We start from the raw sequence: 15,561 nt of genomic DNA, 5'->3' as shown, positions 1-15,561 counted from the left end.
TAACCAAATTAAATAAATCTGAAGAAATGGTAGTGTGTGTCTGGAAAAAAAAATCCATAAAAACTCATACAGTCCTATTTGCTATTATGTCACTGTTACTGAAATATAATACAAAGTAACTGAATTCGATGAACATTCTCAGAGCGCAATATGCCTCAGAGTGAAATGCACAGTAATGTCAACATTATTTTTCAAGGCTAAGTCTGTGAAAATGGATGAAAGCAAACCACACATTTTGTCCTCAATCTGCGGAAGCATTATGCACTGTGAAACACTGTACTGCTGTTCTACATAAAAGCTGTCTCATTGCCAACATCTTTCCCCTGCTGGCTGTTCTACACTTCTCATCGCTGATTCAACACGTTGTAAGATATTTTAAGCTGTATGACACCACAGTCCAATCTGGTTAGGATAGCATAAAAATAATATATGAATTTCAGTATTGAAACTGGAACAGCAGAAAAGGTAGGAAACAGCAGAAATTTACTTGTAAGGGTGCATACATGATTAAATTTTGGGAGTATTGGGTGCAGACTTAAGTACACAGAGCTGCTGCCGACTGACAGGAACAACAGCTCTCATCACACTGGATATCAAATCGAGCTTGGATTACAGCCATGGGTACATCACTTCATGCTACTCAACTGTATGTCATATGTCAGAGTTCATCAGCTGTAGTGGCTGGCGATTGGTGGCATACCCATCTCTTGGCATCCTGTGAACAGACGTTCCCCACAGGTGACAGATTTGAAGAAAATGCTGGATACGGCAACAGTGGAACACTCTTTGTATCGAGGTAGCTCAGTACAGCTCGGGTGATGTGTAGTCTTGAAATTATCTTGTTAAAAGATAACATCACGGAGCCCTTGAAAATAGGGCACAGCGATAGGCCTTAACAAAACACAAATGCAATGGCTGCTGTCCAAATTACTGGCTATGTGAACCAGAGGTTGTGACATGTATCCAGTTGCACCCCATACCATCACATCACATGCTGGACCCGCATGAGAATGACAGGTACAATCTGGCCAGGTCTGTTGGCATCAGAGCCTCCACACACAAGTACATCAATTGTGACGATGTTGCAGAACTGAGACTCATCTGATACGATGACACAGTGCCATTCCTGTGCCTGGCATTGTTGTCAGTTGCACCGCTGTCAGTTCACCTCTCTCTAGACCTGCATTAAGGGCTTGACAGTCTGTGCTGCTCCAGATGCCATCCCATTGTCTGTGTGGATACTTGTCTCACTGTATACAAGCCCATTTCCTGACTAAATGTACACAACTTCGCTGCAGGATCACGTACGCATGAGCAAACACTTGTCTGCCCTCTCAGGTGCTAGTTGGGTGGCACTACTGAGGCCCTGCAAGGCATTTAGCATGGCCCTCCTGAACCTACCAATTCTATGTTCGCACAATATGAGATTCTGAGCAATGCAAGCAGCAATATAGTGAAACAATAAACCAGAGTCTCAGCAGACCATGAGCCTGCCACTGCCAAATCTGGAATGCTGATAAACATTTCTCCTTCTTCCATTATGCTTAACACGGTCTTCTTGTAAACAACCAGCACTGTAATAGAATTTCTGAATGAGAAACCTGCTCCATAAGCTTTTCTTACATACAGAATATGCATGGGAGTGCTGAATAGTAATGCCTCTGAATTTTTTATTCTGTTCTCAATATCGGTCGAGGAATGACACGTCACACATATTACTCGGTCGACTTTCCCACTTCACTGACTCGTGGCACACCCCCCTCCTGCAAACAGATGGAGTCGCAATAGGCAGTCCACTTCGACCAGAGATTGTGAATATGTTTACGGTGCACTTCGAGGAAGAGGCCCTGATGTCATCCAAATGGAAATCCATCTTCTTCTTCTTCTTCTTCTTCTTCTTCTTCTTCTTCTTCTGTTATGTGGATCTGGCCTCATGGAAGAGACAAACTTCTTGACTTCTTTGTACATCTGAACTCCACACGCCACAAAATCAAATTCACTATGGAGACCAAAGAAGAAGGAAGACTACCATTCCTGGACAGCATAGTCAGGAGAATAACGGACAGCACCCTGTGCCACAGCACGTATCAGAAGAGAAAGCACACTCATCTGTATTTGCATGCAGATAACTGCCACCACTGGGTCACGAATAGTGGGGTACTAAAAACACTAGTACACAGGACGCACACCAACTCAGAGGCAGAGTTTCTGCTCCAGCAACTCGAACACCTCAGACTGTATGCCAAAAGAACAGATACTCAGAATGGCAGATTAAGCATGCTCTTTGCCTCGCCACTACAGTATAACCTGTGGAAATGGAAGAAAGCACGAAGGAAGAGTTATTCACAACCTTTATACCGTGCACTGGTGTGCTATCAGGGAAAGTCGGGCGCATACTGAAAAAGCACTTCATTATAACTGTCTTTTACCTGTCCAATAAAACACGGAAATTTTTAGGGAGTGTAAAAGATGGTTGCAGTTTGCAGGAGGTCAGGGTGTACTAGAATCTGTGCTAGTGTGGTAAGACACATATTGTACAAATAGAGCACAGCATCAGAGATCGCTGCCAAGAACACCAGCAGCCCACTTGATTAATGTACTCCAGCGAGGAGGAGGAGGAAATTAGTGTTAAAGTCCCATTGACAACAAGGCCTTTAGAGATGGAGCACAGGCTTATATTAGGGAAGGAAATCAGCTGTGCCCTTTCAAAAGAACCATCCCAGCATTTGCCTTAAGCAATTAAAAGAAATCATGGAAAATCTAAATCAGAGTGGCTGGACACATGTTTGAACCATTGTAGTCCTCCTGATAGTGAGTCCAGTGTGCCAACCACTGTACTACCTCACTCAGTTGCAGCCCACCAAGTCAGGAGTCTTAGAGCACTGTTCATCAGACAATCATGATATGGAATATGAATGTAGCAGGATTTGAGTGCTGACCTTAAAATACTGGGACAATGTTGTTAGAGAAGCCATTGAAATTCGCACCAGGGGGTAATCTTATCAATCGGGACTGCAGCTAGACTCTCAGCAAGGCTTGGGAACTCACACTGGTTCTAATTAAGAAGAAGCTCAGCAAACGCAAAAATCTGGTGACCAGGGCAGATAGAGCTGCTATATTGACACTACCACAGATGCCGATGCAAGCATCTCCAAGGCTTCTGATGTGCATCCTCGGGCATGGACCACAGGAAGAACGGTTTGCAGTGGGAGGGGGATATACGCTGAAATGTCAAAGAAAATGGTATAGGTATGTGTACTCAAATACAGAGATATGCAAATATTCAGAGTACAGCGCTGCAGTTGGCAATGCCTGTATAAGACAACAAGTGTCAGGTGCAGTTGTTAAGCTGGTTACTGCTGCTACAATGGCAGCTTATCAAGATTTAAGTGAGTTTGAACATGATGTTACAGTCGGCACACGAGCTATGGTACTCAGCATCTCCAAGGTAGTGATGAAGTGCGGATTTTCCCATACAACCATTTCAAAAGCGTACCATGAACATCAGAAATCCAGTAAAACATCAACTCCCTGATATCGCTGCAGCCGGAAAAAGATCCTGCAAGAACAGGACTAATGATGACTGAAGAGAATCGTTCAATGTGACAGAAGTGCAATCCTTCTGCAAATTGCTGCAGATTTCAATGTTGGGCCATCAACAATTTGGTTGGTTGGTTGGTTTAAAAGGGGGAGGGGGGATCAAACTGCTAGGTCATCGGTCCATCATTCCTATTAAAATAATTCCACAAGGGTGGGAGCAAAATAATTGAGACATACAAAACACAGGTGGAAGAAAGGAGAAAACCACAAGCATGACAGAAGGACAACAAACATTAAATTGGCAAAATCAGACAAGAAAACCACAGAGAGACGCAAGAAATGTGTAGAAGAGATCAAAACAAGAGAACAGATTACCATGGCTGCCTGACCATGAGAATAAAAAGGAGAAGCCAGCCAACACATTAAAACCTCCACCGTATAAGCACTAGGGTGGAGGACACAGTGGGACAAAGGAGTTGCACTAAAACTTAGATCAAATGACAAAACCCACCCCCCTAAATAAAACATAAAGCTGCTGTTGAGGCATTGTCACCCAACACCGAAGGTAGGGTGCTGGGAAAGTTAAAAGTCCGCCACAGAGCGGCTAAAGTGGACAGTCCAGCAAGAGGCGGACAACCGTCATTTGTGAGGCACAGTGACACTGAGGTGGGTCCTCGCGACGGAGGAGGTAACCACGCATTAGCCACATATAGCTGTATGGCCAAAGCGGAGCCGGCAGAGGACAACTGATTCCCTGCAAGAGGACTGCATGGAAGACTTCCACACATTCCTAGTCCCCTTAATTACACGCAGTTTGTTGTGCGTACTGTTATGCCATTCCGTCTCCCAAAACCGAAAAACCCTGTGGCGTAAGGCAGAACGCAAGTCAGTTTCGGAGATGCCCATTTCCAAAAGCAGTTTCTGCGTAGCCTGTTTGGCGAGCCTGTCAGCAAGTTCGTTGCCAGGGATTCCGACGTGTCCCGAGGTCCACACAAACACCACTGAACAACGGGAGCATTCCAGGGCATAGATGGACTCCTGAATGGACACTACCAAAGGATGGCGAGGGTAGCACTGGTCGATAGCTTGTAGGCTGCTCAAGGAGTCAGTACACGGGAGAAATGACTCACCAGGGCATGAGCGGATGTGCTCAAGAGCACGAGAAATGGCCGCCAGCTCTGCATTGAAAACACTGCAGCCATCTGGCAAGGAGTGCTGTTCAGTATGTCCTCCACGAACATACGAAAAGCCTATGTGACCGTCAGCCATTGAGCCGTCAGTGTAAACCACTTCATGGCCCCGGTACATGTCGAGAATCGAGAGGAAGTGATAGTGAAGAGCCGCAGGGTTAACGGAGTCCTCAGGGCCATGCAAAAGGTCTGGAAGAATCTGTGGCCTATGTGTACACCATGGAGGCGTATGTGAATGGACCTCGTGGAGAGGTGGTAATGGACTCCAGTTCAGACAGAAGAGACTGGACACGAAACGCAATCATAAGCCCTGACCTGGGCTGCTGATGTGGGAGATGAACCACCACGCTGGGAAAAGGAGACAGTAACTAGGGTGCGCAGGAGAACTACGAATGTGTGCAACGTAACTGCGAGCAGTTGTGCATGCCTAACTTTCAAAAGAGGGACTCAGGCCTCCACCAGGACAATGGTCACCAGCCTCGTTCTAAAAGCTCATGCCGCTAGGCGAACACCACAGTGGTGCACTGGGTCAAGTAGTAAACGTAACGTTGAGGGCGCCACGAAACCTTAAACCAGACTCCCATAGTCAAGGCGGGATTGAACAAGGGGTTTATAGAGCTGCAGCAGCATAGAGCAATCTGCACACTAGCTGGTGTTTCTCAGGCAGTGGAGGTGCTGAGAGCACTTCTGCTTAAGTTGATGAAGGTGAGGTAGCCAAGTCAATCGGGCATCGAAAACCAGTCCTAGAATTGATATGTCTCCACTACAGTGAGTGGTTTGTCATTAGGGTAAAGTTCTGATTTTGGATGAACGGTGTGATGCTGACAGAAATGTACGACACACGACTTCGCAGATTAAAACTGGAAGCCGTGGGCTAGAGCCCATGACTGTGCTTTGTGAATGGCTCCCTGTAGGTGCCGCTCAGCAACAGCAGCACTGCAGGAGCAGTACAAAATACAGAAGTCACCTGCATACAGAGAAGGTGAGACCGACAGCCCTAAGCTGCTGCTAGACTGTTAATAGCCACTAAAAATAGAGAGACACTCAATACAGAGCCCTGCGGAATGCCATTCTCCTGAATACGGGGAGGGGGGACTATGGAGGCACTGACTTGGACACTGAAAGTACGGAGCTACAGGAAGTTTTGGATAAAAATCGGAGTGGGCCCTGGAGACCCCACTCGTACAATGTGGCAAGGATATGATATCGCCAGGTCATGTTATATGCTTTATGTAAGTCAGAAAAGAAAACAACCAGGTGTTGGCATCTGGAACAGGCTGTTTGGATTGCAGGCACGGGGGACACAAGATTATCAGTTGTAGGGCAACCCTGGCAGAAGCTACCCTGACATGGAGCCAGTAGGTCACACGACTCCAGGACCCAACCCAACTGCCGACACACCATATGTTCCAGGATCTTACAAAGTTGGTGAGGCTGATGGGCCGGTAGCTATCCACATCAAGCAGGTTTTGACCGGGTTTGAGCACCGGAATGATTGTGCTCTCCTGCCATTGCGATGGAAAGATGCCATCGCACCATATCCGGTTAAGATGACGAGATGTCGCTTGTAATCAGATGAGAGATGTTTAATCATCTGACTGTGGACCCGACCAGGTCCTGGAGCCATGTTGGGGCAATGTGCAAGGGTGCTGAGGAGCTCCCACTCTGTAAATGGGGCGTTATAGTGTTCACTGTGGCATGTAGTGAATGAGAGGACTTTCCTCATCCCCCATTTGAGAGTGTGAAAGGCTGGCGGTTAGTTCTCCGACGCAGAAGCTCGAGCATAGTGTTCAGCAATCGCGTTTGTGTTGGTAGATAACACGCCATTGATGTTAATGACAGGGACACCTGTTGGGGTCTTGGTGCCCAAAAAGACGTCTAATCTTCGTCCAGACTTGGGAGGGTGACGTGTGGCACCCAATGGTCGACATGTACCTCTCCTAACACTCCTGTTTCCACCTTTTTATAAGCTGGCGAATGCAGGCACGGAGCCACTTAAAGGTCATTAGGTGCTGTAGGGAAGGGTGCCACTTATGTCGCTGTAGAGTTCACTGACACACTTTAATTGCCTCAGCGACTTCCGGCAGCCACCAAGGGACTGTCTTTTGCCGGGGACCCTAAAGAATGAGGGATCGCATTTATCGCCGCAGAAACAATCGTTGTAGTGACCTGTTCAATGACAACATCAACGGCACCCTGTGGGGAGATTCAGCAGTGACAGCAGAGGTAAGGCTTCCCAGTCTGCCTTGTTTAAAGCCCACCTGGGTAGGTGTCCGTGGGCATGATGCCAGGGAACTGACAGAAAGTTGGGGAAGTGGTCTACGGGTAGCGTCTTTGATTCATAATCAAAACGTCTTCGGTCCCGGGTTCGATCCCCGCCACTGCCTAAATTTTGATAAATAATCAGCATTGGCGGCCGAAGACTTCCGGCATAAGAAGTCACCCTCATTCTGCCAACGGCCTTGTCAAAGAGGGTGGAGGAGTGGATAGAGGTTCAGGGCACTCTCTTGTCCTAGGGGTGGGAAATTGCCCCTAAAGGCGGAAGAATCAGCAATGATCAACGACATGAGGATGCAGAAGGCAATGGAAACCACTGCATTAAAGACATGTAATGTGTATCCACAGTACATGTGGCCTGTAATTGAAGAAGTGTCATGATGATCTCTCCATTGGCAAAAGATTCCGGAATAGTCCCCCATTCGAATCTCCGGGAGGAGACTGCCAAGGGGGAGGTTACCATGAGAAAAAGATTGAATAATCAACGAAAGGATAACGTTCTACGAGTCGGGGCGTGGAATGTCAGAAGCTTGAATGTGGTAGGGAAACCAGAAAATCTGAAAAGGGAAATGCAAAGGCTCAATCTAGATATAGTAGCGGTCAGTGAAGTGAAGTGGAAGGAAGACAAGGATTTCTGGTCAGATGAGCATCGAGTAATATCAACAGCAGCAGAAAATGGTATAACAGGTGTAGGATTCGTTATGAATAGGAAGGTAGGGCAGAGGGTGTGTTACTGTGAGCAGTTCAGTGACCGGGTTGTTCTAATCAGAATCGACAGCAGACCAACACCGACAACGATAGTCCAGGTATACATGCCGACGTTGCAAGCTGAAGATGAACAGATAGAGAAAGTGTATGAGGATATTGAAAGGGGGATGAAAATCTAATAGTCATGGGCGACTGGAATGCAGTTGTAGGGGAAGGAGTAGAAGAAAAGGTTACAGGAGAATATGGGCTTGGGACAAGGAATGAAAGAGGAAAAAGACTAATTGAGTTCTGTAACAAGTTTCAGCTAGTAATAGCGAATACCCTGTTCAAGAATCACGAGAGGAGGAGGAATACTTGGAAAAGGCCGGGAGATACGGGAAGATTTTAATTAGATTACATCATGGTCAGACAGAGATTCCGAAATCAGATACTGGATTGTAATGCATACCCAGGAGCAGATATAGACTCAGATCACAATATAGTAGTGATGAAGAGTAGGCTGAAGCTCAAGACATTAGTCAGGAAGAATCAATACGCAAAGAAGTGGAATACGGAAGTACTAAGGAATGACGAGATACGTTTGAAGTTCTCTAACGCTATAGATACAGCAATAAGGAATAGCGCAGTAGGCAGTACAGTTGAAGAGGAATGGACATCTCTAAAAAGGGCCATCACAGAAGTTGGGAAGGAAAACATAGGTACAAAGAAGGTAGCTGCGAAGAAACCATGGGTAACAGAAGAAATACTTCAGTTGATTGATGAAACGAGGAAGTACAAATATGTTCCGGGAAAATCAGGAATATAGAAATACAAGTTGCTGAGGAATGAAATAAATAGGAAGTGCAGGGAAGCTAAGATGAAATGGCTGCAGGAAAAATGTGAAGACATCGAAAAAGATATGATTGTCGGAAGGACAGACCCAGCATACAGGAAAGTCAAAACAACCTTTGGTGACATTAAAAGCAACGGTGGTAACATTAAGAGTGCAACGGGAATTCCACTGTTAAATGCAGAGGAGAGAGCAGATAGGTGGAAAGAATACATTGAAAGCCTCTATGAGGGTGAAGATTTGTCGGATGTGATAGAAGAAGAAACATGAGTCGATTTAGAAGAGATAGGGGGATCCAGTATTAGAATCGGAATTTAAAAGAGCTTTGGAGGACTTACGGTCAAATAAGGCAGAAGGGATAGATAACATTCCATCAGAAACTCTAAAATCATTGGGGGAAGTGGGAACAAAACGACTATTCACGTTGGTGTGTAGAATATATGATTCTGGCGATATACCACCTGACTTTCGGAAAAGCATCATCCACACAATTCCGAAGACGGCAAGAGCTGACAAGTGCGAGAATTATCGCACAATCAGCTTAACAGCTCATGCATCGAAGCTGCTTACAAGAATAATATACAGAAGAATGGAAAAGAAAATTGAGAATGCGCTAGGTGACGATCAGTTTGGCTTTAGGAAAAGTAAAGGGACGAGAGAGGCAATTCTGACGTTACGGCTAATAATGGAAGCAAGGCTAAAGAGAAATCAAGACACTTTTACAGGATTTGTCGACCTGGAAAAAGCGTTCGACAATATAAAATGGTGCAAGCTGTTCGAGATTCTGAAAAAAGTAGGGGTAAGATATAGGGAGAGATGGGTCATATTCATGGCGGGCCGCATCAAACCAGTCAGTAGACTGATGACCAAAATCAGTGTAGCTAATACATTCAGGGATACTGCACCATCTGGAGGAAGATGTACATCGCAAACAGTTATTTCCTGTGTCGACCATATCCCAACAGCTACAGCTTCAAGAGGGGTTTGAACGGGCATAGGTTCACTACATTCTGAGTTCAGGGAATAGATGCAAACTCCACCTGACACACTATTACAGTCACTACAGTTCCTGTAATATCCTTCATAGCCCCGGAGGGCAGGGGACCGCATTGCCGGGAACTAGGTTTCCTGGAGGGCAACGGAGAAAGCAGGTGTAAAGCTTAAGGTTGCCGTAGCTCAGCCACGTGGTGGAAAAAACCACTGCAGTTTCACTGGAGGATTACGTGATCATGAGACTGGGAAGGCATGAAACACTCAATGAGGCAGTCTACACCTCAGGGTCACCTGCTGCCACCAGATGAGTACCTGTGCAATCGACATCCATTGTGTCTGAGGGCCCAGCAAGATCTAGGTCCTCAGCAGACAACAGAATCTCCATTTCATCCTCAGACACAGAGCTTGTAGGTAGTGGTGGTGTGGGTGCCACCACAGTGCCTAGGTTCTTTGGGGTCTTTTTCTTTTCAGGTTCCTCGTGCTGCTCCTTAGGTTTGTCTGGCTGGGAGGGCTTCACTGATTCAGTCTCAGGGACTGAGGAGGACTGTGAAGCCCTACGACCAGCTACCTGTGGTTGCTTCAGCCACTGGCGGGTGTCAGCTTTGCCACTGGTAGGAACCTGAGAGCCAAAGAAGACTTATGCTTCTCCGGCTGAGAAGTGGGGACTGATGTCCCCGATGGTTGGGGGGATGTTGCTCCTGAAGAAGGTTGTGCAGGAGCAACAGAGAGTAAAGTGCCTCCCACCATCAAGGGGGTAGGTGGAGTCTGACAGCTCTGAGAGCAAACTGTACGTGGAGGAATGGAAGATGGGAGAACTGCTGTCATAGTGGAGGCGTAGGTTGATGTCATATGTACAGGATGTAGCCTCTTATATTTTCTCTTAGCCTCAGTGTAGGTCAGTCGGTCCAGGGTCTTGTATTCCATAATTTTTCTTTCTTTCTGGAGAATCCTGCAGTCTGGTGAGCAAGATGAATGGTGCTCCCCACAGCTGACACAGTGGGAGGCGTGGCACAGGGAGTATTGGGATGTGAAGGACGTCCACAATCCCGACAGGTGACACTGGAAGTACAGCGGGAAGACATTTGCCGAACTTCCAGCACTCGAAGCACCGCATCAGGGGAGGTATATATGGCTTTACGTCACAGCGGTAGACCATCACCTTCACCTTCTCAGGTAATGTGCCACTCTTGAAGGCCAAGATGAAAGCACCAGTGGCAACCTGATTACCCCTCAGACCCCAGTGGACGTGCCGGACGAAATGGACGCCTTGCTGCTCTAAATTGGCACGCAGCTCACTGTCGGACTGCAAAAGAAGGTCTCTGTGAAATATGATACCCTGGACCATATTTAAGCCCTTATGGGGCGTGATGGAAACAGAAACATCCCCCAGCTTGTCACAGGTGAGTAGTGCCCGTGACTGGGCAGAGGATGCTGTTTTAATCAAGACCAACCCTGACCGCATTTTGAACAAGCCCTTCACCTCCCCAAACTTATCCTCTATAAATGCTCAAAAAAAAACTGAGGATTCATTGACAAGAAAAATTCTCCATCAACTCTCGTACATACAAGGTACTGGGGTGAATAAGCTTTGCTGCCATCCTTAGCCAGCCATTCCTCCAATAGTGTGGGAGCGATTTGGGGTCATATTTCTTAGCATTGAAGTTAGACCTTGACCACTTGGGGACTGCTGGTGTTTGACCACCAGCAAGAGATGATGTACTACACTTCATGGCGTGTCATCCGCCCTGATGCCACCCACTCCGACCAGGGGCCCTCTCCACGGGTGCCACCCAGTTGCAGCAAAGGCCACCTGGCAGCATGGCCATTGCCGGGAGTCTCGATGCCTCCGGGCGACGGACATCTACTCCTTGGTATAAATGGTGCAGGCATCAGCAGAGCGATCCCTGTATGGTCAGGGGGCTACAACCAACAGGTTACATGGCGGCCCCACCAGAAAGGACTGGCTATTGTGCTGGATATCAAGTGCAAACAGGCTAAGAAGTCCAGCACAGAAAGCAATACTGCACAGAGGATGGAGGAAAACACACCCAGGAGGGTGATCTTGCCCAGCAGCTAGAGAAAGAGTGGAAGTGCAGATCCACGTCAACGAAGGATGCGAGAGGTCTCAGCACATGATGGACACTATGCACCATGAAAGGCACCCTTCCCCAATTGGCTTGCTCTTCGGGAAAATTTTAAAACCCTACAGGGGACCATCACATAAAGGTCGAAACATGTGAGACTCCTTTTAGTCACCTCTTATGACAGGCAGGAATACCTCGGGCCTATTCTAACCCCGGGACCCACTGGGGGGCCATCAACAAGTGTCAGTGAGTGAACCGTTCTTCGAAATATCATCCGTATGGGCTTTCAGAGCCGAAGGCCCATTCGTGTATGCTTGATGACTGCATGACTCAAAGCTTTAACCTCACCTGGGCCCGTCAATACCGACATTGAGCTGTTGATGGCTGGAAACACATTGCCTTGTCAGATGTTTCAAATTGTATCGAGTGGATGGACATGTACGGGTATGGAGATAACCTCATGAATCCGTGGACCCCGCATTTCAGCAGGAGACTTCTCAAGCTGGTGGAGGCTCTGTAATGGTGTGGGGCATTTGCAGTTGGAGTGATATGGGACCCCTAAGATGTCTGACAGGTGTCAAGTATGTAAGCATCCTGTCTGATCACCTGCATCCATTCATTCCATTGTGCATTCCAACAGACTTCGGCAATTCCAGCAGGACAATTCGACACCCCACACATCCAGAATAGCTACACAGCGGCTCCAGGAATACTCTTCTGAGTTTAAACACTTCTGCTGGCCACCAAACACCACAGACATGAACATTATTGAGCATATCTGGGATGCCTTGCAACTTGCTGTTCAGAAGAGACCTCCACCCCCTGATTCTCTTATGGACTTATGGACAACCCTGCAGGAAACATGGTGTCAGTTCCCTCCAGCACTACTCCAGCCATTAGACGAGTCCTTGGCACGTCATGTTGAGGCACTTCTGCATGCTCGTGGGGGCTCTACACAATATTAAGCAGGTGTACCAGTTTCTTTGGCTCTTCAGTGTAAGTCAGCCACCTACCCTCAGGATCTCAGTTCCGTTCATCAGCACACCTGATGATGACAACATGTCTGATCACTGAAATATTGTGGCTGTCAGACTCTACGGACCAGCATTACACCCATTGACTGTTGATCAACAAATACACCAGGAGAAACTGTACAATCTCATGTAGAATGTTAATAAAGTTTGTTTTATTTAAAAAGCTTTAATAGTCTTCATATAAAAATGGAGGCATTACTTTGAACCACAACCTTGTACATAGCATCACTCCTTGTGTTGTTACACTGAAATCCTAAGCATTTGCATATCCAAGCATGTGGTTCATTTCAAGCCAATTTGATGTGTAATGCCAACTCCATGGTGTTACAATTTTAATGTCCATCAGTGTATTTAGCAACAGCAACCAAGAGATCAACATATCACACATAGCAAAAGGAATGTCGAACAGTGTACGAAGACATTACAATATTTGTTGATAAACACTTACCGACAATGTCTACAATGTCCCTCCGAACAGTAGGTTCACCACCAGTCAGTCTTATTTTCCTAACTCCTTGTTTAACGAAAAGTTCAGCCAGGTAGATGATCTCATCCGTAGTCAGCAGCTTTTCTTTCTTTGTTAAAGTGACACCTTCCTCCGGCATGCAATACTGACCTGAAAATGATGTAATAACTGAATAATTATATGAAATCTACAGAATATACTGTCCTTTTCAAGAAATCAAAAACCACACACATTGCTGGGGAAATACAGCTAAAATATATCAAGTTTTGAAGCAGCAGCAGCAGTGAACGTAATAATATAGGATAATGCAGGTAACCACACATCTGGCATCAAGATCAAGACATAGCACATAATCTTTGCACTTTAGTGTGGTAAGCCGCAGCAAGGTGGTGTCTCCCTGAGGCAACAGCGAAAGTTGTTTGGGTGAAATAAAAAGTGCATTGTGGAGTCGACATGGAAGCCAGTTACTTTAGAGTGAATCTTCGTGCAGAGATAAGGTCATAGATGTGTATTATAAGCCAAATCGGTGTGATGCAGCACCATCATCAGAGATAAGCACCAAGAAAATGTAGCTGTGTAGCATGCCATATTATAGCAAGTGGCTATGTGGTTTATTGTGACAGTGTCATGCATATAGTACACTTAAATAATAACACTAATAATAATATTATGAAAAGGATAGATTGGTACTCACCATATAGAGTGGATGTTGAGTCACAGAGAGGCACAACAAAGAGACTGCTATGCATTCAGGCTTTTGACCAAAAGGCCTTCTTCTAAAGTAGAGTGTCTGTATATGTGTGGATGGATATGTGTGTGTGTGTGTGTGTGCGAGTGTATACCAGTCCTTTTTTCCCCCTAAGGTAAGTGTTTCTGCTCCCGGGATTGGAATGACTCCTTACCCTCTCCCTTAAAACCCACATCCTTTCGTCTTTCCCTCTCCTTCCCTCTTTCTTGATGAGGCAACAGTTTGTTGCGAAAGCTTGAATTTTGTGTGTATGTTTGTGTTTGTTTGTGTGTCTATCGACCTGCCAGCGCTTTCGTTCGGTAAGTCACCTCATCTTTGTATATATATATATATATATATATATATATATATATATATATATATATATATAAGTCTGCTTGTGTCTGTATGTGTGGATGGATATGTGCGTGTGTGCGAGTGTATACCTGTCCTTTTTTCCCCCTAAGGTAAGTCTTTCCGCTCCCGGGATTGGAATGACTCCTTACCCTCTCCCTTAAAACCCACTTCCTTTCGTCTTCCCCTCTCCTTCCCTCTTTCCTGATGAGGCAACAGTTTGTTGCGAAAGCTTGAATTTTGTGTGTGTGTTTGTGTTTGTTTGTGTGTCTATCGACCTGCCAGCGCTTTTGTTCGGTAAGTCACCTCATCTTTGTTTTTATATATATATATATATATATATATATATATATATATATATATATATATGTGTGTGTGTGTGTGTGTGTGTGTGTGTGTGTGTGTGTGTGTGTGTGTTATCTACTTAACAAGAAGGCATTTGGGCAAAAACTTAAACATACAGCAGTCTTTTTGTTGTGCTTGTCTGCAACGCAAAATTTTCTCTATATGGTGAATATGGTGAGCAGCAATCAATCTTTTTTTATAATAGTATTGTTGTTCCAGCCTAGCTTTTCCATTGTTTACTCTTAAATAATACTAACATTTGATGAAATCATGAACTATGGGGCGATATCTAAGATAGTTACCTAGAGTCCATTAAACATAAATGATTGTTGCATTTGTGATGGGCATTACCATGTACCTACTATAGGGTTTATATGTCTGTTAAATTGCCATATTCTTCAGTGTAGTTCCGTAGGTTCATGCTATTAGTCATCCCTATTTTTTTCCCCCCTTCTGTAAGGAGGAAGACTTAATTCCTACTATAATAAAAGGAAATACAGCAAAGGGTGGACTCCATTAGCTTCTCAGAAGCTACAGTGTTCAAATTTGTGGCTTCAAATTCTGATTCAAATTTCCTGAAACACATTGTTCACAGAGACTTCTGTGAAATTAATGTCAAGAAGCATGGCCATCCCACACAGACAATGACCTTAACACCAAAATACCATAAGCGTATATCTGTGCAGAGTAATAAACTTCCTAATGTCATATGTCTGCTTGTCTTTACAGGATGTGTCAAATGCCCCTGCCTATGGCTTTTATGCATCCTGTCATGCAATACATTAGCCCTAAAAAAACAGGACTTTTTACAGGAAATTTAATTTAGTTAAATTTTGTGCTAGGATATGTTTTCGGAAGAGGCCGTAATATATTTCTCTTGAATAATTCAGAAACTACAGCCTCCAGCGAAAATGTATTCCAGTACAAAATTTAACTACATTAAATTTCCTACAAAAATATCCTGTTCATATTTCACTTAAGACTAAAAGTTTCCACATATCAAGTGAAGAAATA

The 15,561-nt window shown here is 45.3% G+C and overlaps 1 protein-coding gene across 1 annotated transcript in view; it reads right to left on the bottom strand.

Moving 5' to 3' along the window:
* Nucleotides 1–15,561, bottom strand: part of LOC124551091 (molybdenum cofactor biosynthesis protein 1-like) — an 88,953-nt gene that overhangs the window by 57,778 nt on the left and 15,614 nt on the right. The window contains exon 3 of the mRNA XM_047126022.1: nucleotides 13,104–13,271. Within this exon, the coding sequence (XP_046981978.1) occupies nucleotides 13,104–13,271 (168 nt within the window). The remainder of the gene's footprint in view (nucleotides 1–13,103; nucleotides 13,272–15,561) is intronic.

This window comes from Schistocerca americana, chromosome 9 (assembly GCF_021461395.2).
Source record: "Schistocerca americana isolate TAMUIC-IGC-003095 chromosome 9, iqSchAmer2.1, whole genome shotgun sequence".
Classification (NCBI taxonomy): Eukaryota; Metazoa; Arthropoda; class Insecta; order Orthoptera; family Acrididae; genus Schistocerca; species Schistocerca americana.
Note: the sequence above shows the minus strand (reverse complement) of the source record. Positions and strands in the feature narration are given on the sequence as shown.